The sequence below is a fragment of the Lutjanus erythropterus genome, chromosome 4 (genome assembly GCF_056507025.1).
Source record: "Lutjanus erythropterus isolate fLutEry1 chromosome 4, fLutEry1.hap2, whole genome shotgun sequence".
NCBI lineage: Eukaryota > Metazoa > Chordata > Actinopteri > Lutjaniformes > Lutjanidae > Lutjanus > Lutjanus erythropterus.
The window spans coordinates 10901177-10926466 of record NC_139320.1 but is presented as its reverse complement, the minus strand read 5'-3'; the positions used below and the strand labels follow the sequence as shown (position 1 = coordinate 10926466).

The following is a 25290-nucleotide window of genomic DNA, read 5'->3' as shown; positions in this document are numbered from 1 at the left end:
GACAGCATCAGGAGTAAAATATGTGAATTAAATATTTTAATTTAGCATTTGACATAATTCATTATTAAACTTTAAGAAATCTGGTGTTGGTGAAACTGGATACTTAAGATCAATGAATATGGACCTAGAGTATAGGGTGGTTGCTATTTTTGTTAATTTATTGATTTGATGGGTAACTTAAGATATTTAAATGACAAATTCTGTCACAATATTATTTATGTGAGCCACAGGATTTCAAATCTGGATCTAAGACCATTGTGATGATTATTTAATTTAGGCAAGGAATCAATTACAGTTTCATGATGTTTTCTCAAACATGTTTGGGGGGAGTGGTAGGGCGATATGCACAGAATGCAGTGTTTGGTTTCCTGCCCCAAATGATTCTGTGAAAATAATATGGAGAAGAGGCCCATTTCAGCAGTTTCTTACATAAACAAGATGCCAAACTCCTTCTCCTCTCATTAGTTTTAGATTTTATCCATGTACACATACAAAGACTATTTGGATGAAGCCCCTAACATATTAAATGTGCTGATGAGTACAGGCTGCTTGTCCAAGTCAGAACATATAACCCAGCATGTGTTTGGAGGCACATTCATCTGATTTCCCTCAGAGGTCAGACTGAAGAAGTGGGAATGTCTGGGAGGGAATGGTGAAATTTTCTACGGATTATCTACAGAGAGGTAAACACAGCTCACATCATTCTGAGGTAAATGCCAGGTTATAATGATCTCTATAGATTTGCATTTGTGTTATGAGAGTGAAGGTGACCTTAGATATGTTGTACACTCTTAGAAATAAAGGTGCTAACTAGAACCATAAAGGGTTCTTCAGACTGTCCCCATAGGAAAACAGTTTGTGTTTCGTGGTAGAAGCTTTTATAAAGGTTGGAAACTTTTCAGAGACCCAACCTAGAGCCCAACATTAAGGGTTATACCTAGAACCATCTGTAAAAGGTTTCACTTAGAACCCCCAATGAAAGGTTCTACAGAGAACCCTTCTGTTGTGCAATGGTTCCACCCAGAACCCTCTCTGGCGGTTCTGCCCAGAACCTTTTCATCTTCTTAAGGTGCTAACAAGAAACCATCCAGGGGGTTCTACGTTCATATATTCCAAGGGTTTTATCTAGAACACACACAGGGGGTTCTACCAAAAACTTTTTCATATTCCAAGAGTTAACACACCCAAGAGGTTCTTCTGAGAACCCTTTCATATTACATTTTATCTAGAACCCAACCAGGGCGTTCTGCCAAGAGCCCCTTCTGCCAACCCTTTACAAAAGAGTATTTCCTTGAATAACTCTTTTTTTTTAATGGTGGTCCTTTGGATGAAAATGGTTCTTAATGGAACCCTTTATCTTGCAAAGAACCAATGATAAACCTTTATTTAAAAAAAGAGAAGCAAATGGTCCTGGGAAGAAACTCAGCCTTTCAGGAAGAACCCATCTCTCTAAGAGCGTAGGACTCACAGCATACGACAGCTTTTGCTTCAAGGTTCTTACTCATTCATTTAACATTCTTCAGAACATGTTTCTTCCATCAGATTCTTTCCTTTCCATCCGTCTTTTCTTTATCTATGAGCAGATGTTTTGTTTTTTAATTTCATGCCACAGACCTTGTCTGAGTATCTCGTGTTGATAGTCTACCAGCATGAACTCCAGTGAGAGCTTAGTCACAGAGTGTGGGCAGGGCATTCAACTTGCCCTTTATTATTTAAATGCTGAATTAGCATTAATTACCACAGTTAACGCTTTCTGCCAAGTGTGACTGATTTGGAGAGCATATGGAGGGAGCATTATGCATGGCTTCAGGTCCAGAGTTTGTTTAAAGTCAAAGTGAATAAAAATGCACTGGTTATTTCGGATGGTGGAACTTCATTCATCATTCGCCAGGGGTGTGAGTGGTATTTTTGCCCTGCCCCGCCCTTTGCGCCACCAGCGCAAAGCGGGATACACTTATCAGGTGTGCCCAAGTGCCCTCATTAATTCACAGGGGAGTTTAGGCAAAACATGCAATAAGCCAATCAGAAAGTCAGCTCTCATCACGTTTAAGAGGCAGGGATCCCAGCAGCACAAGCGCAAATGTCATGCAGATATGTAACTGGTAATGTTTTACAATGAAGCACCTTTAAATGGTGTTATATTTTATAATCAATTATTAACATCATCATCATTATTATGCAGCTCTGATGGCAGAGGAGTGGGAGAGAGAGAGATGGTGCAGTAACTGATCCAGTCTAGCCACTGGCCCAGGAGCAGTTACGCAGCTGTCCGTTCTCCTCCTTCTTCTCCTCTCCCACCTAATCCTCATCTCCTCCTCCCATCCTCGCTCCTCTGTCCCGCTATGAAACAATCAGAAATGAGTTTCTGAAGCATGCAGTGCATAAAATTACACACTGATGTATCCAACCAGCTCTGACAGAAGCACACAACCTTTTTCTCTCCGGGTTGGGCTGGACTCATGCGGTCAAATATAGTGTCTTGTACATTTTGTATCTTATAGATCATAATTGATTAATCCATGTTTTTCTGGATCAAAAAAACGTAAACATGAAGGTGAGATCGTGAAGTCGTGTGTTTCGGCCAAACCTGCCAGTTGCTATCTTGTGCTAAAAGACCAGACTTTGTGCTTCGACAAGGTTTTAGCTGGTCTAAAGTGCAAGTGGTTTTTACACAAGATAGCAAACACGCCGGGCCACGCCAGCAGCGCAACAGCTTTGCGCTGGGTATAAGTTAGGGCTCCTGGTGTCTGTGGCTGTTGCTGTTCTCTAATAAGCCCACCCATTTGATTCGACCCGAATGAAATAACCTGCCTGCCTCTGTTTGCACTTGCCTGCCAGTGCACTCATAATGCAAAGTCTAATATTCTAATATTCACTGTATTTCAAATCTTACAGTGATACAGTAATTTTACATCATTTTAGGGAATCTCACGGAGATCTAAATAGACACAAGAAAAAACATTCATAAATACAAAACACATATAAAGTCAAACAGCAAATAATCAAATCAAAACAGAATTAATGGAAGCAATTAGCAGTAATTAATACATCAACAATGCCCCAACCAGCAGGTTCAAACCCAGAACCCTTATGAGACAACAGTGCTAACTATGCACCACTTTTTTGTGTGTCCCTCTCACAAACAAAAGAGATGCAGGTTTATCGGTGACTCTAAATTGCCCGTAGGTGTGAATGTGAGTGGGTGGTTGTTTGTCTCTGTGATGAACTGGCGACCTGTCCAGGGTGTACCCTGTGTCTCACTCGGCTGGGATCAGCTCCAACCTCCCACAACCCTCTAAAATGATAAGCAGTTATAAAAAAATGGATGGATGGATTAATACACCAGATTGTAAAAATATCTTTATGCAATAAAAGACAAAATCAAGCTGTGCCATTTACAGCTCATTCTATAAAAAAGGGTGCATAGTCTGAGATTTGTAAATGAATATTATGACGTGATTATTCCTTCTTGCCAAGAAGTAAGTCCATATCCAAAATTGTAATATGGAGATAAATGATGAGTGTATTTGTTATTTGTCATTATGTGTTATGCCACTGATGTCATGTGCTTTTCAACAGCTCTTTGAGTTGTCGACTTTGTCTGTTATACTTAATTTGATTGCATGTATGCATGTCTGCTATGAATGGTCCTACATTATAATAAAATTAGTTCATTATTATTATTATTATTATTATTGTTGTTGTTGTTCTTATTGTTATTATTATTATTATTATTATTATTATTATTTATTTGTTTATTTTTAATGTCATAAAGACAGCTACGTTTCAGATGAAAGTGCAAAGTGCTTTAGTTTCATTTCACCCTGATTTTAATGTAAATTACATTTTAAATTGCACCTGCTCTTGTCAGTTCCCCAGCTGCATTTACTGTATTTTCAATTTTCCACTACACCTTACAAATGAATGTTAATACATATTGAATCGTGATTTGCTATGCACATATGCACATATTGAATAAGTATAAATTAAGTAGGTGAAGTGCTCATTGGGGCGTGAAATAGGTGAAACAGCATATTGAGTAAATGTGTATCTCTCCCAGTCAATATTTAGTAATAATTATCCTCTTTTTGCATATATTTGTAATGATTTCATTTTCTGAGACATGAAGCTGTAAAAAGCAGTTTAATATCAACTTTGTGTTCCTCCAGCTGACATGGATAGACTTGTGTTGTGTAATAGTTTTCAGCTCTTGTGAGGCTCTTAAATTTGTTACGGGCTGCAGCACTGATGAGGACATAAAAAGTCTGCTTTTTGTTGGTGGAGCTGGTGAGGGAAGCAACCTGTAGATCGTCACATAAAGGAGAACAAGAAATTGACTGATGGTAGAAAAGGAGAGAAAGAGACGGAGTGGGTGCAGAGGATGGTGTAGAGATTCTGAAAAGACAAATGTCAGGAGCAAAAGGTTGGAAAAATGCAAAAAAAAAAAGAGAGAAGAAAGGAGAGGTTGCAACAATGAAAAGGGCACTCATTATGCTGTCAGATCATTCTGCAGTCACCCCCACTGTTACAGACGCAGGCAACAACAAACAGCTCTTTAAGTTGGTGCTAAATGTTATGAAGACACGGGCTGGGGACAAAGATTAATCATCCACAGAGACACACACATCTCTCTTTACCCTTTTCCGAGCCGTGGGAGGAAGTGGGTAGGATGTCAGCAAGGTGGGCGGCATCGGACCTGTCAGAGCATCACTGATGATGTTTTATCACAGGGTTTGACCATGTAGCAGCAAAGGTATGAATACAAATAGGTTTCGATCACGACTTTGATTGAAAGCCACATGGGGCTGCAGACCAGGTTGCATGTTAAATGATTATTATCTCACACACACTTAGCATGTCTGCAGTTCAGCAATAATCAATCAAGTTTAATTTCTACTGATGTCAGGGACAAGATGCAAAGAGTCATGAAGACACTGAATAATCAAATCCAATTATTTGTCAGTTTCCATCATGTCAGGTGTTGTTTCAGTAGCATGAATGAATGAATGAATGTAATAGACTGTTTGTGTATACCATGAGTCTTCACTGTACACTGTAAAGAATAACAACAATTTGTATGAATTTAAAAAAGTTTGTGTCTAGGCTGGATGTCTGGGTGTATGGGCTGCCTAAAATCAAGTTGAGGTAAAGTTGAGGTAAAACGTTTTTAGTCAAATAAACTTGATATTAATTCAACAAGCTTAAGATATTAAGTTGAACCAACAACTCTTCAAAATACAAATTTTATTTCTTTTTATATTTTCTCAGTGTCAAAAGTCAGTTATTCACTTCACAGAACTTATGAACTTTCAAAGAACTTACAGCTGCAGCTGGCATGAATTAAACGTGTGAAACCGCTCCCAGTGAATTTGTTAAAGTTTAATTGTAAGGGGGTAGGGACTGAATTCAATACTAACATGTTGCAGTGTTTTTATTGTTGTGAAAAATCCAACCATGACATTGCTAATGTACTGATCTTGTTTTTACGGAAAAAAAATGAATAAAAATAAAATCATCCATAACCCTTATGTTAAATTCATTATTTATGTGGATTTATGTAGCATTAAGCCTTTATGCCCTCCAAAAATTGACAATACCAAAGGCCAAGTGGCCTTGGCACTAAAATGATGAAATTCCAGACCTGGACAGAGAGTGCAGCTAATGCATTTAACATAAGTCATGCTACGACTTCTGCTGACATAGGGGCTACGGGTTAGCACAAACAAGAGAAGACAAAAAAATATTCAATGTAATATATGTAGGAGGGTCAGTTAAGAGCTCCATTGCCTGAAAACCCCTGGTCTGTTTTGTAAAATTCCAGCTGTTATTCACCTGCAATCTATGTCTTCCAATGAGACAACCCACGCCTGTTTTCTAACAGACCCCACTCATGAATGAGGACACTCAGTTGCAGTCTTATGCTTATTCATTTTAACCTCATTCACTCTTCCCTCCCTGGTTGCCCATGCTGTTTAATCCTGCTCTCTTTCTGTTATCAGTATGGAAATAATATGAAAAAATATACAAGGAGACTTGACTGGCAGGATTGCTTTTGGTTGCAGTGGTGAAACACATAATTTCTGCCGAGGTGCTGCTTTTGCTCAGCAAGCGCAGCGGTTTTGTTCTGTTGACTGTTGCTGTAAGCTGCTATTTGTTGAGGTCTTTTTTTTCCTCTTCTAGGTAGTTGGAGAGTGGCGCTTTAGCAAGATCCACTGTGACATCTTTGTCACCCTGGATGTGATGATGTGTACAGCCAGCATCCTCAATCTCTGTGCCATCAGCATTGATCGGTGAGTTCACCTCTGAAAAGATTGTTTAGTCCTGTCTGTCATGTTTCCTGTATGGATTTGTAAAGGAAATCTTTACTTTCTGAAAAGCAGAGAACTGCTATCTTTTAATTGCATGACAAAGCCCATGTATCTGTGTACAAACTACATGCATTTTCCAGACATGTATTCCACACCACACACCTTTACTTGTTTATTTATATAGAAATGCATACCTATACCCATACCTAATTACTCGCCATCAGATGTTTCAGGGTTATAAATGTGAATTTCTTAATATGAAAAACTGCAGCAATTTCAAAACTTAAATGTATGCATGATTTAATGAACACCTGTATCTAAGACAGGTGTGTAGGAGGATTGAATTGCAAAGTTGTGGACACCAGAACCAGAACAAACTTTGTATTAAAGTTAAATAAAGCTTTCTACATTTCCCTCATGCTGTGAGCCACAGGCAAGGGGACTGACAGCTTTTACTATACATGTGGGGACTCTGTGTCTCTGTCACTCTGAAATTCTGCAACAACAGGCAACAGAAGGGCAGGCAGACAACAGAGAAGAAGAACAGAGTAGAGTCGTAGAGAATAGTTGCAAGATACATTGTAGTGATGAGAAGAAGTAACATGGCTTGTTTTTGTTTACTTGGAGGGGAGGGCCTGGGGGCACTGGCCACCCCTGAAAGCCATCTGAAGTGCCACCCCATTATCCTCAAGTATGATTGGCTATCTGTAAAGTGAGAGGAGAGATGTTAGTTTGAGTCAACTGATGATGATGTCACATCCAAGATGGCGGCGCACAGCGGTGCAGCGGCTTCTCGAGCTCCCGGGACCAAGCCTTACTTTAAAAACCTCTGAGGCCGTCTTTGGCACTAGTTTAGTGCAAAACTCGCAGGTGAAGTACAGCACAACCGAACTGTTAGCCATCAGAGGAAGTTCGGCGATCACAATCTCACCAAAGCTGAAATCCGTACTCGGAAGGCACCGGCTCCTGAGGTCAACGGTGTGGCGCAGCAGAGTACGTGGAGACGCGGGCAAAAGGAGACGATGTGCCCGTAAACAAAAGAGAGGAAAGCGGGCGGGCATGCTAGCCCGGCTAAAGGCTAACAGACCGCCGATTCCAACTCTCTTTCTGGCCAACGTCCGTTCTCTGGACAACAAGGTGGACCTGTTACGTCTGAGGCTGAGTGCTTCTACGGAGATGAGGAACTGTGCTGTTCTTTGCCTCACGGAAACCTGGCTTAACAACAACATGCCGGACTCAGCCTACCAGATCGATGGACTACAGCTCTTCCGAGCGGACCGCGACTACCGTTCGGGCAAAACACGGGGAGGAGGACTCTGTATCTACGTGAACGAGCGCTGGAGCACGAACTGCGGACTGGTAAAAAGCCACTGCTCCGAGGCGATTGAACTGATGACTGTAAGATGTCGGCCGTACTATCTGCCACGGGAGTTTACCGCGGTGTTCGTCACCATTGTTTACATCCCGCCGGGTGCTAATGCTAATGCTAACGAAGCACTACAGGAGCTACACGACACCATTAGCTCGCTGCAGACGAGGCACCCGGAGGCGTTTTACGTGATTGCAGGGGACTTCAATCACGTGAAACTGACAGACACTCTGCCCAGTTTCTACCATCACGTCACCATCCCCACACGTGGAAACAACACTCTGGACTGCGTGTACAGTAACATCCGCGGTGCATACAGAGCCCTTCCTCTCCGACCACATCTCCATTCTGCTGGCGCCAACATACCGCCCCCTGTTGAGACGGTCCAGGCCAACCAAGAAGACAGTCACTGTGTGGCCAAGGGACTCAGCCTCTGTGCTCCAGGACTGTTTTCAGTGCACAGACTGGCAGATCTTCAGGGACGCAGCCACGTGTGAGGGAGAGCTGGACCTGGAGGAATACACCTCCTCCGTCCTCGGATTCATCTCTAAGTGCACTGATGATGTCACCACCACCAAGACACTAACCTGCTACCCGAACCAGAAACCCTGGCTGAATGCTGAGGTCAGAGCTCTGCTGAAAGCCAGGGACGCTGCGTTCAGGGCAGGTGAGGCACCAGCGCTCAGAGAGGCGAGGAAAGAACTGACTGCAGGCATTGCAAGGGCCAAAGCCACATACGCAAAGAAAATCCAGGGTCACTTCACCACAAACGACCCCCGGCGCATGTGGCAGGGCATCAAGTGCATCACGGATTACAACACCAAGGACGCACAGTGCCCCAGGGACCCCTCCTTGCCAGACGCACTCAACAGGTTCTACGCCCGCTTTGAGGACCCTGACACCCCCCCCAGCACCAGACTTATACCACCACCCGGTGACACACCCCTCAGTGTGACCACTGCAGACGTGAGGAAGACCCTTCAGGGAATCAATCCCCGCAAAGCTGCAGGCCCCGACAACATCTCAGGGCGGGTACTGAGAGACTGTGCACACCAGCTGTCCGAGGTGTTGGCGGACATCTTCAACACCTCACTGTCACTGGCATCCGTCCCCACCTGCCTAAAAACTGCCACAATTGTCCCTGTCCCCAAGTGCCCCACAGTGACAGGCCTAAACGACTACCGACCCATAGCTCTCACCCCGGTCGTCATGAAGTGCTTCGAGAGGCTGGTCATGCCCCACATCAAGAACACCATCGACATCACTGTGGACCCCCATCAGTACGCATACCGGAAAAACCGCTCCACTGACGATGCCATCTCATCGGTGGTCCACACAGCCCTAACCCATCTGGAGAGCAAGAACTCCTACGCCCGCCTGCTCTTCTTGGACTTATCCACAACACCGTCTCCTCCTCCATCACCCTCAGCACTGGCTCGCCCCAGGGCTGTGTGCTGAGCCCCCTCCTGTTCACTCTGCTGACGTATGACTGCTCGGCGAGACACCCCAGCTGTCATATAGTGAAGTTCGCGGACGACACAGCAGTGGTGGGACGCATCACGAACAACGATGAGTCCAAATACAGAGAGGAGGTGGAACACCTGGTGCAGTGGTGCAGAGAAAACAACCTCTGCATCAACGTCAAGAAGACCAAGGAGATGGTGGTGGACTTCAGGAAGGACAAGCACCCCCCCGCTCCCCTGTACATCGGAGGAGCAGCTGTGGAGGTGGTCTCCAGCTTCAGGTACCTGGGTGTGCATATATCTAACGACCTCACCTGGAGAACCAATACCTCCTGTCTGGTCAGGAAGGCCCACCAGCGTCTCTACTTCCTCAGGAAGCTGCGGAGAGCTGGACTTGGTAACTCAGTCCTGAGGAGCTTCTACCACTGTGCGGTGGAGAGCGTCCTCTGCACCTGCATCACTGTGTGGCATGGCAGCTGCACCGCTGCCGAGAGGAAGAACCTGCAGAGGGTGGTGAAGGCAGCACAGAGGACAGTGGGGAGCAGCCTTCCTACCACCCTGGACCTCTATACATCACGATGCAGGGGGAGGGCCCTTCGCATCATGAAGGACCCCACCCACCCCGCCCACCAACTGTTCCAGCCCCTCCCCTCAGGCAGGCGGCTGAGGAGCATCCAGAGCAGAACCACCAGGCTCAGGAACAGCTTCTTTCCTGAAGCTGTCAGACTGCTGAACTCGAGCCATGCTCTATAGACCCCCCCCCCCCAACTCTCTCCATCCCTCCCCACCACATACCTGCACCACACACACTTTACCGCACTAACTCACTTTACTAAACATGTGCTCTTAAAATACTTGCTCATGCGTGTTTCTCTTAGACCTAGCATTAGCAGTGCTGATCTCAGCCTCTTTATCCTTGTATCTATTAGTCTTACTTGTATATTTGCCTTACTGTATATTGTCTTGTGTATATTCTTCTCTTGCCTTACTTGCGCTCTTTAAATACTTTGTTTTTAATTATTTATGGCTCAATCCTGGACCCGAGTACCAATTTCATACCATAAACTGTAAAGGTGAGCTGGTATGACAATAAAGTACCTTGAATCCTTGAATCCTTGAATCCTTGAATCCTGTTTAACCAGAGTTTAAATGTCTATAGTTTTCTTAAATATGTAGCCTACTTTTAATCTTTTGCATGTTTTTCTTTGTGGATCATTTTACAACACTTGTGCCGACCCCATCAAAGATGTCTGCCCCTGCCAACTCCAGAGCATTGGCGTTCGTAAACGCACCATTCAAAGTTGGCCCTTTCTTACAAGCTCAACAAGTGAGATAGAGTGAGAGAGACATAGAGAGTGAATGAAGACAGGATGATGTTAGCGAGAGCAAAGCTATGAATCAGAGATATAAACCATTATTATCTGATTATATTCTAAAGCATAAATAAACATGGCCATACCTCTGCACAAGACCAGATTTTGTGTAAATACAGCCAAAGTGAACCTCACTCTGCCCCACCTGTGTGTGTTTGTGTGTGTATCTCTCTCTGCAGCTCTCACAGGCAGACAGCAGAGGAGAAAGATGGAGACACTGATGTAACCACTGGTCACTACATTTTTATTGAGTGACGCCTTACAACCAGGCTGAAGCCCAGAAAAGTCTCAAACACAGCAACAAATGAGAAAATATGAAAATACAGATAGAGAGGGCAGAGTCTCTGAAGATGCAGACAATACTAGTTGGCAATATGTTTTGCGATATGGTGCACAAGTGCTGCCAGCTGCTGCTGAAAAGTATGTTATGAGAGTGATGAGAGCAAATCAAAACAATAATGTTTTGGGCCATAAAAACAAAATGAGCTGAAAGATGCTAAATCTCTCTGTAGAGCTAAAGGCCAGCCATTCTCTGTGACTACAAAGAAACCATTGTACATTCACATAATCACTTGATTTTTGTTAATATAAAATTCTTGATTAAAGCATTTATAAATAAGTACGCGACACAAATAAATTAAGTGCTATTTAAAGAAGCAGTTCATGACAGCACCTGTTTTGTTACCAGACCTCAGTCTCCTCCTGGATTCATTAATGCCATGTCCAAAAATAAATCAACTTATTTAGTTGTGTAACTGGCATGGTGACTGTGATTAATGACAGCCCCTCTATTAAAGCAGACCACAAAGCAAGATTATACTGGAGAGCTGTTCCTCTGAGGGGCATGTAAAGCTTGAGCTTTCAATAACGAACTGAAGGAAGCAATCATGTAATGTTGACAACCAGAATACATATTGAAAGTGTGAGAGCTTTATTCTAAATGAAACACTTGTGCACGAGTCTGAAGGATACCAAGGACATACCACTTCACATATTTTCATTTTATAGAATCCTGTCAAGTTTCATTTTACATGATGTTATGCTCGGCTGCGTTTTCATCTTAAATCTATATGCTAAATAAATATTCATCACAGTCACACACAAACACAATTTCAAGTCTTATTGAACTGATTGAATTAGAATGCAAATGTCTCTCATACGTGGAGAAAACCTTATTAGTCTGAATAATCCCAAGGTGGATGATTGTTTATGTGTATTTGAAGTGAATGCTACAAGCAGAGGAACAACAGCAAAATTAACATAGATATTATTGTGTATTATGTGACTTTTGTCTGCTTGTTGTGTACTTGTGAATACAAATAACAGAAAGGATGAGTGCGACAGCATCACTCTCCCCGGCTTCATTTCAGTGTCCACTCCAGTGACGCTGATTTATAAAAGTTCAGATACCAGTCACTGACAAATATCCAGTTTTCTTTTATCAGTCCAGCAGCTCCAGGCAGCATCATGATTTATACATCAGAGGATTGTTTCCTTCTCTGCTAACTTTGTTCTTACTCACCAAGGTGGAGCAAACTGCGATGAGATTATCACAATATGGAGTCTATTTTTGTGAATCTGTGTGTATGAACTCAGGGAGGATGCACATACAAGTGTTGACAACTTAGTTTTGGAGCTGTGTAACCGCAGGCCAGAAAATAGAATAATTACTTAAAACTAGTGTGAAAAAGACAAATACATATCCAACAATGGCCAGTCCACATCCTCTGTAAAAGCAGAAGACCAGCCTAAAACAAATGTGCTTTTGTGTAGGAGGTGACATGAATAAACACATGCCAAATGTGATTTAACAGAACTCCAATTATGTTGCCAAAAGGCGCTTTTTAAAAAGCAGAATCACAAAACATTTCCATATCACGATGCTATGAGTGAGTCACAATGTGCACACAAATATTTTACAACACAATGATGTCAGAGCAGTTAGTCTCCAACTTTAGTGACACTCAGTGAGGCAAAAATATTTTCTGTACTTTTTGTTAATGTTGTTAAATCAGTCATATTTAAATCAGAATCAGAGTTTATTTCCTGGTAGGTTTTCACATACAAGACATTTTCTGTGGAATTTTGGTGCAAAACAATAAACACAGTGTCAGCCAGTCGTTTTCATTCCACGGCCTGTCTCACAGCTTTTACATTGTCATTTGATGCAGTGATGTGTTTTTTCTGCCTTGTTCAAAAGAAAAACAAGAAAAACTACTGATCACAAAAAAACACAAAAAAAAACAAAAAACATAGACATCTGTATACCTATTGTGCCCCAGTAGGTATTTTATGATTAAACAGAGTACAGGTGTATTGATGAGATTCAGCAGCTACCATTCAATGAATCTGAATAGATTTTTCTTTTAAGGTACCAACACTTGATATGTTATGCAAAATTGTGTATCCCTTTGATTAAAAACTGCAGCTGTAATGCAAATATCATTCTTGCTATGGCTTCTGTGATTTAATCATCTGAGAGGGAAGGCCTCTGTGCACAATTTTGTCAAGTGGCAATGTCCAGTGAGGATAAGTAAAGCCAATGTGCTAACAACTGCACTTCCTCAAATGGCCACTTGAGGCCATTTTATTTATATTAACATTTTATTGCAAGAAAGCCTTATTAACATGTGGTTAATGTTGGGAAATGGTCGCTGTTTGGTTAGGTTTAGGCCACAAAACTACTTAGGTACGTCAAGTGATATTACTGACTTGTTTTGTGCTTGAACTGTATTTGTTTGAGCCATCCATCCACCCCACCCCCTCACTTGATTTTGTCCCTCTTTATACTAAGTTAACAGCCCACGGCGTTTGATACAGCCACGGATGGTTTTACATTGAAGGCACATAAAAAGCCTGGAGTGTCTTTTTTAGCCAGTAACGGGTACTGTGCATGGCTGTATGAGTTGATGTGGGGCAGAGACAAAACATCCATATTTTATGAGTTAGAAAACAGGTCGTTAAAATTAGGGGAGTGCCTGCTTTCAGTGACAGGTGGATGCTATCACAGGTGGCTAGACATTTTTGGATTAGCTGGTGGTTAGCTACAGTCAGGTTCTGTCAAGGTGTTGACAATCAGAGCCACCACACTGAGCTTCACAATGGCTCTTCAGAAACCCAGAGGCTCTGTCCACTGTTTATTATACTACCTATGATTTTACACTATTGGCAACAATCAACCATTAATCACAACACAGCACAGATTATTCCACATTAAGTTATACATTGATGTGCATGCCCTAAAAGACACCCTGTGAGGTTTCTTGTAAATAAAATTACGTTTACATTCAGTGTCACTCAGCAAAGCACAATGTGTGTATCCTTGATGCATAATAAATGTGTTAAATGTATTTCCTTCCTCATAAAACATTCACAAAGCAGACTTTATATCCATTTCTCATCTTCTATCCTTGTTGATTAACTTGCAATGTCCTTCTTAACTGCCTTTTTTTTTGGCACTTTACTACATTTCTTTGCAAGTTACCACTGCCAACTGTCAATCAGCAGGATAGCGTAAAAGTGGTGGCAGGGATGTGTATTGCGTCGCCCACTCACAAGTACTCACAAGTGTGTATCCTTATGAACGTGCATGATACAAACAAAGCAGGGACCCAGTAGTAAAAATATTGCTCCATAGTGCCTCTAGTAACTAACTTCACAGGGTTCCTCGAATGGAAGAGCTGTATAAAAGTGAAGGAGAAAAAGCTCAGCTGTGTGCTGTGTTTGCATACCAACCAAAGCCATGAAACAGGCAGAAATACAGGCTCAGTTACATTTCAAAATTATTTTGTTTCTGTGCCTTATTTTTTGTGAGCCTCAGCTGCATCATCTCAGTGTTGCAAAGTGTACATCCTGCTCCAAAATTGTGATACAGGAGCAGTTGGTCAAAAAAAAAGTTTCTTTCTTCCCACTGAAACCAGTCATATTCTTGAAAATATTTTTAGCCTCACACTTTGCATTACCACTTTTAAGACAAACCGTGGGTATGAAAAAACATCTCCATACCCAAGGCTTGTTTACACCTTGGTGTAGTGTGTTGCACAATCCATGACAACATGAATCGCATGATAGAGTTACCTTAGATTTACTCTGACTTCTCTTGTGTTTCCATAAAGATAACTGATCAAAGTTGTTCAGTCTAAAGTCTTTCAAGCCAAACTGCACAGAAATGAAGACACTCTAACAACCTGTGCATTTCCTGGTGATTACAACAAGCTCACTAATAGGGTCAAGCAAGCAGTGTAGCAGGGTTAAATGATAAGGTCATACGTGTGAGAAAAGTTCCTTCTCTTCATGCAAACAGCAGCCCACAGCACACAGCTGCTTCTAAAGGGTGAGTCTAGCATCAGAAAGTATCTGGTTAAAGATGATGGGCATCTCCATTGTATATTTGGTCACTTGATACCAGACTTACTTCTTCAAAGGACCTAACATCTTCAGTATACAATATTCTTATTTACTCCAGCATACCATAGATCTGTTTTTTTGGCTTTTTGGCTTTATTTTTGATAGTGACAACTGAATATATGACAGGAAAGGAGAGGGAATGACATGCAGCAAAGGAGCCGCAGGCGGGAATCGAACCAGCAGCCGCTGCAGAGGACTGATAGCCTTAGGACATGGGCCACCTGCCCTACAAACTACGCAATAGATGTTTAATAAAGCGAAAGAATGACATTTGGACCTAGAGTATTCCTTTGATGATGGTGACTGGTGTACTCTCCTACATAAATCACAGACTGCGCCAAACACGTAACAACTTGTCATAGACAAAACAAGTTTAATGATGGGATTTCTGCCATGTGATAGAGGTGAAGACATTAAAACAACACTTTTGTGACAACACAAATGTTTGTTAAACTTGTCATACTGTACTGTACTATTGTCAGCATATAAAGGTGTATACAGGTGTCATGTTTTCGTACATTCACACTAAAATGGCTATTTTTTTCTTCACCCCTCACAGTTACACAGCGGTCGCGATGCCAATGCTCTACAACACTCGCTACAGTTCCAGGAGACGGGTCACAGTAATGATCTCTGTGGTGTGGGTCCTGTCTTTTGCCATATCCTGTCCTCTGTTGTTTGGCCTGAATAACACAGGTAAGAAAGAATGTAGTACACATCCGATCTACAGTCTTTGAAACAGAGGCATTTTTTTCATGGTGTGTGACTAAATTACCAGAGAAAAAGTGGTACTGTACTGTATTATTCATGGGTACATCCACTGCACAGTACACTACATAATGTACTCTATAATATACAGCGTAGACACACATAGTATACATTGTGAATAGGTTGCTGATGTATCTTTTAAATGCCCACATTTGCATCAATATTGCACTAAAGCAGAATGTCAATGTCAGTGCCTATTTGCAGTAATAATACTGTGCAGCATTGCATTTTAAAAGTAAATATAAACTGGTAATTTTCTTCATACTGACATATAACTGCTAGTAGTGAGTTTTAGCCCTTTTAGGATTCTTATTACAGATCACAGGCTTGAATGGAGGATTAGAGTTTAAGGGCTTTTTAGACTTGTTGCAGACCAGCTCCTGTGTCTCATATCCTGTCACTTTGAAGCTCCACTCATCCCTTTGAGTGCCTTGATGTAATGTCGATTCTGCCTGGACTCAGGCGTTCAGATTTGTGAACCCCACGACTGCTTTTAAGTGAAGTGTCTGCAGATCTCACCATTGTGAGCTGCAGGAAACATGAAAGCAGGGACCACCGGCAGGAAATGCTGAAACTGAAGCAATCAAAAAAAAATTTTAAAGGGCCACTTTATCCGTGTTTTTTTCCTAGGCTTTCCAAAAAGATACTCCCTGTCAGCTGTTAGAGTGCTAATGCATGTCAGTGCCTCTCCCTACCCCTAGGGGGTTTATATGTAGCAATGTCATGATCTTCGACCAGAATTTATTTTCCACGTTTGAATACAGATGTACACTACTGGAAAGCTACAGAATGATATGAAACCTTCAAAAAGTAATAAAAATGGACACACGCTTTAAGCTCCAGCAGCCCATTATTAAAATACTTCTAACAATGGACTGAAGCTTGTAGAGCTGTGGAGAGACAACAAGTTTGTTAGAAGTGTCTATCATTTCAAACACATATTATCACAACCTTAGTTTCGTATAGTAAATAATCTGAATTGTGTAAAGTGCCTTTACCCAAAGTACTTTACAATGCACCAGTTCAGTGTAGTGTTCAGGACACTTCAACATGTACACTCCATTGCATTCCAGCAATTTAGTATGTACCCCCCATAACTTTGGGGAGACAGATTACAGGATTAGAAACCGAAGCAGCTTAGGCTGATATATCCTGACCTTTACACTTGAATTTGGGTTTCACTCCAAAAACACTGCACATTTTTTTCATGCTTTATACAGACTTTCTTTGCTGTTGAAGTATTAACTCAGAGATTTTCATGATCATGGGGAATTTGTTCAATACATCCAGCTTGACCACCCAACTTGAGGTAATTGGTGATTTCCGTGTCCACCGACTCCAAGACCTTGTGTGTCAAATGCAAAAAAACAAACAAAAAAAAAATAAACTCTGCAGCATCTTTTAACAGTAACAGATTACGAAATAACAGTAACAGTAACTGAATAACTGAGTTCTTAAATTGCAAAATTAATGCGTTAGACAAACAAGTAATCCAAGTAATCTAAGGTGTTACTACTCTAACACATTGTTTCTAAGGGTTATTTTTTCAGTCTTTTGAAAACTCCTTCCAGTGCTACAGAAGATATTATACAACTGTTTTCACCAGCTGAGTAGTTCTCCTCCACTCCTGACAGTAAAAGTAATTTAATAAAATCGTGGTGCCCCTTTAATGGTCGACTCACTCTACCTCCTGAGGCTCAGCTACCTTGAAGTGTGACGACAACAAGTTGTTAACATGAACAATTACTGTGACGTCTATGTGCAGTATCCATTACAACTCATTTGTTATCTGTGCCTGCATGGCAGAAGTTGTTGCCTAATCTGAAGCTTCCTTCAGGGTCTGAACTTGGTACATTTTGGTATCCAGTCCAGTATGTTTCTGTACAAAGACTGTCACCTCAGTGTGTTTGTTCTGGTATGAAGGGAGCTTTAAAAAGTCAGCAGCTCAGGGAAGATTTGGCTTCCTTTAAAAGCAAATCAGTGAAATCTTGAATTAACAAGCAACCAGTGCAGGAAGTTGAGAATTGCGGTGATATGATCTCTACATTTGGCAACAGATAAAAGCCCCATGAAAGCACCCCGGATAAGATAAAAGGTGGTTAAAGTAAATGGGAAGGGAAATGACCTCCAAGTAAAGAGTAGGAGTGGTTACATTTTAGGACAGATTTTGAGACTGAAGTCAAAGAGCAACCCTTCATTGTTACACTACAATGTCAAACCAAACTAAGTTTTCCATTTTATTGTAGAAAGTTTTCCAGGAGTCACATTGACAAAAACACAACAAAACTACACACACAAAAGAAAAAAGCAGTTTCTGATGGAACATGCTGTCTGAAGTCTTTCATTCGCCCTGTGCTTATCTCCACAGCTACTCGTGATGAGTCACTCTGTGTGATTGCCAATCCGGCCTTTGTGGTCTACTCTTCCATCGTATCCTTCTATGTTCCCTTCATCATCACGCTGCTGGTTTATGTGCAAATTTATGTGGTCCTGAGGAAGCGCAGAAAACGCGTTAACACAAAGCCAAAGCAGCGTGTGTGTCAGGCTGCTGACCCTGATGTGGCCACTTCACTGAAGGTGAGCTTCTGTGGCAATAAGGCCACCATTTACACTTTTATGACTTCAATATGAAACCAAGATTGATTTACATCTTTATTATCCCAGAGGTCTGTACTGTCTGAACATTTTAGAATGATGGCTTTTTTCTCTGTGCATGGATGATTCAAGCAAAAAGGATGATACAAACTAATGAAAGATCTGTATAAAAGTCTGAGTGTGCAGCCCACTAAATCCATGAAAAAAAATCATAGACCATCTTTGTGTTCCGTTTTTAAAAATGGGTGATACAGTATTGCACACTTTTCTTTAAACTTTATTGCCATTTTCACACATTAAAAGGCAAAATCACCTCACTTCACATTAGGCACCAGTACCAAATTCCAGCTACTGGTACTGGTATGGTATCAGTTCAAATGTGAACGGTATGTAAGCTTAATCAAAAATAAAGTACCAGATTCCTAGCTAAGGTAATTAATAACTAGTGTCCATCTCTTTGTAAAAATGGACAGTTGTAGCTGTTGGTTGGCAGTCATGTGTTCTTTCATGTAGACATGCTTGATGTTTTGTAATCATTGAATAACTTTGGATGGGTTAGACTTCATCTAATTAATAATTACTATTTTTCTTGCAACTGTCAATACAATATGCAGTATACAACACAGGTTGACAGACATTCATATAACACACACATTTAAGCATTTTAGAGTGACACCTTTTTCAACCAGTGTGAAAAAACATCAAAACATAAAATTAACCTCTTGCCCTTTAAGTTAATTTGTTTCCTTATGACACTGCAATCAATAATTTTCTCAACCCAATTATACTTGATGGTTTAATGGACAACTGTTGTATTATGTAACATCATACTGCAAAAGAGGAAAACCCAGACAAGAAGAGAATTGATTTTCTTTGAAAAACACAACAGATAACATTCAAGGCAAGAGATTAAAAGGGCAGGTCTCAGTTACACATAAAGCACTGTTAGATTGTTTTTCTTCACCCCACCATATGTACATGAGACTGTATAACTGGTTGCATTCTGGAAGCCAATTTTAATCTTAAGGTTACATCCACTGGCGTGTTTCAGTGTCGAAAGCCGTCACGCAACCTTAACTATGGTGGCCCTCAAATGACCTTTTGCTTTTCTGGTTATTGATTTAGTGACATGCTGAAGCTCAATGGGCTCTGCACAGGAAGCCAAGTAATGCTTTTGATCCAGTGCACCGCATTACTCATGTTCATGCATGGCTTTACAATGTGGTTTCTGAGTGTGCATGTGTGAGTGTGTGTGTTATATATTTATATCAGGGAAGACGTTTACATGGGAGTTCACAGGGAGTATAGGCTGCATATTACTTGATAATTTAATGATCTGTGAAGTCATTTCATGGTAGCATGTTGACAGATTATGTACATAATCTTTATGGAGTAAAAGAACATAATTTGCATAAAATTTCACTTAGACTGTTAATTGTTGAATGAGTTTGTTTGTCTTGGTTCACAATTTCTTCCACTTTCAGGTTAATAGATTTACAGCTGCAGCTGCAGATCAGATTCTTGGCCAGAGCCCCATGTAGCCTCATTTGACCCATTAGGCAGTGGGACCTGTGCTTAGACCTGTGCTTAGACAGCCCTTTTGTCAGTTGTACTTTGACATTGTACCCTCTCCTTGCCTGACACAGCTGTTTTCATTTCAGGATAAGTGCACTCATCCAGAGGATGTGAGGTTGTGCACCATGATTGTTAAATCTAATGGGAGTTTTCCTGTCAACAAGAAGAAAGTGGTATGTGCCCTTCTTTGTGCTTTTGTTGACAGATTTTTTTTCTCCTAAAAAGTTTAATTGTTGGAAACATTTGTTTTGCTCATATAAGATTCAGAAGTGTCACCTTGAAGTTTTCCTCCCCTCCTCAGAGAAAATATGGCTTTAAAAGGCACCTTTCTGCTTCTTTGAGCACAGAAAAGCTGAATTAAACACTGAGTGTGTGATAATTTGTTCTCTTTTAAAAAACCTATTATTTCAAATATCACGTATTATGTGATAACCTGAATGAAAAATGACCATCTGAATCCGTCTTTTTCTGCTCACCCCAACCTTGCTCAGATATTCATCAAAGATGGAGTCAATGAAGGGGAAGATCTGGAGCTGGATGAGCTGAACAACAGTGGCAGCAGCCAGAAGCAGACGCAGCAGCAGCCACAGTGTGCCCTCGGAGACACTCCGGCCACCAGCCACCAGCTACTGATGCCCAACAAAGCCAACGCTAGCCCCACCTCCACACCTCCCACACCCCCTGAGGAGGGCCAGAAAGCAGAAAAGAATGGAGATCCTTCCAAGGAGGCCCTGGGGGACCCGGCTCCCGTTGTGGCCAAAGCCTTCCAGACGCAGGCCTTACCTAACGGCAAGACGCAGACCTCTGTGAAGACCCTAAGTAAGAGGAAGATCTCCCAGCAGAAGGAGAAGAAGGCCACTCAGATGTTAGCCATCGTCCTTGGTATGCTGATTCACTTTTTACTGAAGTGTTTTAAGTAACGCTTTATTTGAAGGGGCGTGCATAAGACTGTCATAATCATGTCGTAACACCTGTCATGAATATAAACTCTTTAGGAATGTCTGCTGAATGTCTATAATGTTCTGTTTTCAATAAGTGTCATTCAGTCAATAATACCAATTTGACATTAACAAAGTCAATAATGTCTTTGTTATGACAACTTGACATTATCATACTTAAAGAAACTGTTTAGCTTTTTGATTTAACATGACATTAAACTTTCACATGTGGTTGGTTTTGACACTGGCCATCATGACATGATTATAAGCACGTCATGAATATTTTCCTTGTCCTCATCTAAAATGGTACATTTTGGACTTGTCATAAAGATGTCATCAGGTTTTATTACACTGTCAAATGCTTTTGTTATGGTGGTGTGAATGATTTCCTAGACTTCAAATAAAGTGGTACCATTTGGACTGATGTCATTAAATGTGTGTAGTAGCAGTGCCATGTAGCATACAGGTTAGCTAATGGACAAATAGCGTTTAGTTCGGTTAATGTCAAGTTGTCACAACAAAGAGATTTTTGTCTTGGTTAATGTCTGTCACAGTCTGTCACTGAGATTTTGTCTAGTCCTGTTTTATTTTGGTAAAGTCTTCCCTTATGTATCTTTACTTCCTGTCTGTCTGTTTTCCTGCTCCTCTGATTGTCCCACCTGCCCTTAATTTGCCCTTTGTGTATGTAGACACTATATGTTGACATTTTCAGTTGTCAGGTCTTCTGTGTCTCTTTGAGTGTCTGTTGTGTCTGTTCTCCAGTATCCCAGGGTTCCTGTTTCTGTTCTGGATTTTTCTCTGTGTTTTTTTGCACTTTCATTTTATTTTTTCTTTGTTGGACCTCAGGGTTTGTTTGTTTTTTCACCTGAAATCCTCAGCCACCTTTTGTTTGTTTGCTTTTCCTTATCAGTGACTTTATTGAAGTCACCATTTGTTCATTTATTGTATTTGTCCTGTCTGCATTTTTGGTTCCCCCTGTGAGCTGAACCCCTGATAGTAAAACAGCAAACTCCAAAGGCCAACAAAGAGAAAAAATGAGAGTCCAAAAACTGTAAAAAAAAAAAAAAAAAAAAAAAAACACACAACGCTGGAGAAGAGGACCTGACACCTGAAAACGGCAACATACAGTGAGACAGGCAACGACTTTACTCGTCATGTATTTTCAGAACTGTGGCCTTTTGTTTGCAGGATAACAGGCTTATCTTTACACTGACAGACAATTAACGGTTAAAAACAGCTGATCAACTTCCTGCAGTGCTCCTGCAGTCTGCCTGTTTCTGCCATATCTAGGGAGGAGGGGACAGAGGGAAATAACTCTTTTTAACCGTCTGTTTGGATTGCTGTACTCATTTTTGCAAGTGCAATGGCAACATATTGCTCCTTTAATGGCAACAGTCATAAACATTCATGTAGACTACATAGATGTTCATGAAAGGTATTATGACATGGTTGTGACAGTGAAATGACAGTCTATTGTACACACATTCAAATGAAGTGTTTCTGTTTTTAAAAAATGTTTAAAACTGTTTTGTGTGATTGAACACATTAAAGTGGAACTGACAGTGTTAAATTAAGCATCTCCACAGTCAAACACCTGCTTTTGTTGTTGTTGTTGTTGTTGTTGTTTTCACATGCAAAACAACATGCAGTGATCTGTGGGGACTCTTTACTCTTTCACTTTAAACTCATCCAGAATAAATATTTGTTTCTGTTTTGATTTAATACAGGCTACTCCTGTAATATACTATTTTGTACTGTTTTCGTTTGCACAAGCTCCCTCCCATCATTGGTCCTCGGCTGCCTCTGCATGTGCTTTTTTATGACAACTTTTTTTTTGGTAAAACCTAAAATAGAGCTTGAAAACAAGTGATGCAACAGAAGGAAATGGTTTAAAAACTTATATTAGTGTTTTAGTCCAGCTGTTTTGTAGACTATGTCACTCATTTATATAAGAGTATAAGAGTCTCTTTCTTCCTCAATTTTCTTGCTTTCTCTCTCTTCATCTAATAATTTTTTTCTTGTCTCTCCTCAGGTGTATTCATCATATGCTGGCTGCCATTTTTCATCACGCATATCTTGAACACCCACTGCACGAAATGTAAGGTTCCTGCTGAGGTGTATAATGCTTTCACTTGGCTGGGCTACGTGAATAGTGCTGTAAATCCCATCATATATACCACCTTTAATGTCGAGTTCAGAAAGGCATTCATTAAGATCTTGCACTGCTAAATGGCAACATCACTGATCAGACTGAAGGAGGGATGCTGAAAAAAAGCATCTCTTCTGGCAAATACCTCATCCTGTTCAGGAAAACGCACCACAGGAGGAAACTGCGATCTGCTTTTTAACGTTATGGAGCTGAGAGACTGAAAAGCTGAAAGTGTCTTATTGATAAAGGCATGTTGGCTCTATATGTGAATTGTTTGTGGAGTCCCTGTTCTCCAAGTCACTGAATGTAAAACAAGAAATGTCTGTAACAAATGACCTGTTTCATGAAGGAAAAGAAAAAAAAACTTAACATTGTTCTCTAAAAATCATTGTGCTTGTCACGTAAGGAGCCATCTGTGTATACCACACACATACAAGTTTCAAACGGCTATTTATTGTGTGTGTGTGCTTTCTGTTTTGATGATGGAAATATTCTGCAAATCTTATAGATATCAAGTCAGTGTTCATTGCAGTGTTAAAATGGATACGTGAGCTCTTAATCTTCAGCATAATCTTAAAATTACTGATTGGAATATGTGTTAAAAACAAGAGACTATTTACTTGTTGTATAATGTGGCAATGCCAATATCCACATATTTGCAATTTTATAAATTGAAATCATACACATAGATTATTGTTATTATTATTATTTGCTGTACATAGTTTTTCTTAACACATTAATTGTGATTATATGCCTGCAAATGGAAATGTGATGCATGCTACACTGCTCCTCTACTTGACTTCTCATGAAATGTATGTTTAACAAAAAACTACAAATGACGTCCAATAAATGAAGACACTGTAAAGTGCCACATGAATATCAGTGTTCGCTGTGTGTACAAAGATACACCCATAAATGACCTATGTCGTTATTCAGAAGCCTCTCTTTATGCCTATGACTGGTTTGCAGTTTCAGTAATGTTGTTTACTGGAAGTAACTCTGAGAACTGCTGCAGCGGAGTTGTACCGTGGCAAACTAATGACCTGTACGTGGACTTTGCAGCTTCCAGGTATAATCACGAGGATGTGTGCAACCCCTGAAGCACCTCCCTGGGGACGTTTGCTGAGTAAGAATGAGGCGAACTTGGCAAAACTGAAACAGTAGTTACAGCAATACATCTGTCATTTTTGTGGGCGAAAAATCCTGCATCATTTTCAGTTCAACAATAAAGACATTATTATCAATTATGGTATGCTAATGTTTTGATGAATATCAGCCACAGAGGACAGTAAGTGAAATCACATGAATTTATAACTGACAGGCCCTATATTAAAATCTAGACAATATAAAGCCTGCAGAAAGGGAACTTTTTTTGTGGTGGAATATTTGCGGGAATCAGTCTGCAAAACACATGCACATCTTTCTTGTCCAGGTGCTGAGTCCAAACCTGTACAATTATTTCTGCTTTCCAATTATTTGCAACGCTGTAGAATGCTCCCATTAAAAACAGTACCACTTTACAATAAGGTTTATCACGTGATCAAGTGATAGCACTGTTTTCATCAACTGATGTGAGCTTGCTATTTGGCAAGATCCAGATACTGCTTACTACTAATTAATGTGACTAATGAGTTACTAACAGTTATAACTGGCAAAGGAAGACTGATTGTAAAGTATACAGTGGTGCATGCTCAGAATGTCAAGATATACAATAAAGCCTTATTGTATGACTCTGATAATTTAATAACTTAATTTGATACCAAATGAAACTTTCTGACTATTAAGATACACTGTTAAATGCTAGTAACTCATTAACAAATATCTGATAAGGCTGACAGGTATACGACATGCTGGTGATGAAGAAGAGAAAGTAACCTAATTAGATCTGAGGCTTAACAGTACAGATAAGTGTTGGCTCACTATTTGGCAAGCAACAGGTCACGTTTGCCCTTTTTACCTAATGTGTTGTAACGGCTTAATAATTAAAAAAGTCTTTAAAACCTAATTATAAACCATTTATAAGGGCAGTCCTATTGTAAATTGGTATCAAAAACCCTTTATTACATTTAAAAAAGTATAACGTTTTGAAATGGGCTCTTAATCATGGACAGAGGTATCAAACTGAATCAGGTTTGTGTGTGACTGAACACCCTTAGTTGCTTCTATTGAAGGTGTGATGCGTGCTATAATAGTAACTAGACACAAAGTGAGAAAAGGGGATTGGAGTCCCAGTATCAAATCAAAATGAAATCTAAACTGGTAAATTACACCCTGAGATTTCATGCTGTCCAACTCACCCTTTGAGTGACTTAACATTTGTGAACGACTTTATTTCTCTGCTTGGT

At 40.7% G+C, this 25290-nt stretch overlaps 1 protein-coding gene across 1 annotated transcript in view; it reads left to right on the top strand.

The window, feature by feature from the left end:
* Window positions 1–24226, top strand: part of drd2a (dopamine receptor D2a) — a 66470-nt gene extending 42244 nt beyond the window's left edge. Inside the window, exons 3-8 of the mRNA XM_084716950.1 lie at window positions 6181–6290; window positions 15480–15616; window positions 18057–18265; window positions 19945–20031; window positions 20350–20740; window positions 22829–24226. Coding sequence (XP_084573076.1) covers window positions 6181–6290; window positions 15480–15616; window positions 18057–18265; window positions 19945–20031; window positions 20350–20740; window positions 22829–23025 — 1131 coding nt within the window. The 3' untranslated portion in view covers window positions 23026–24226. The remainder of the gene's footprint in view (window positions 1–6180; window positions 6291–15479; window positions 15617–18056; window positions 18266–19944; window positions 20032–20349; window positions 20741–22828) is intronic.
* The last annotated feature ends 1064 nt before the right edge of the window (window positions 24227–25290 follow it).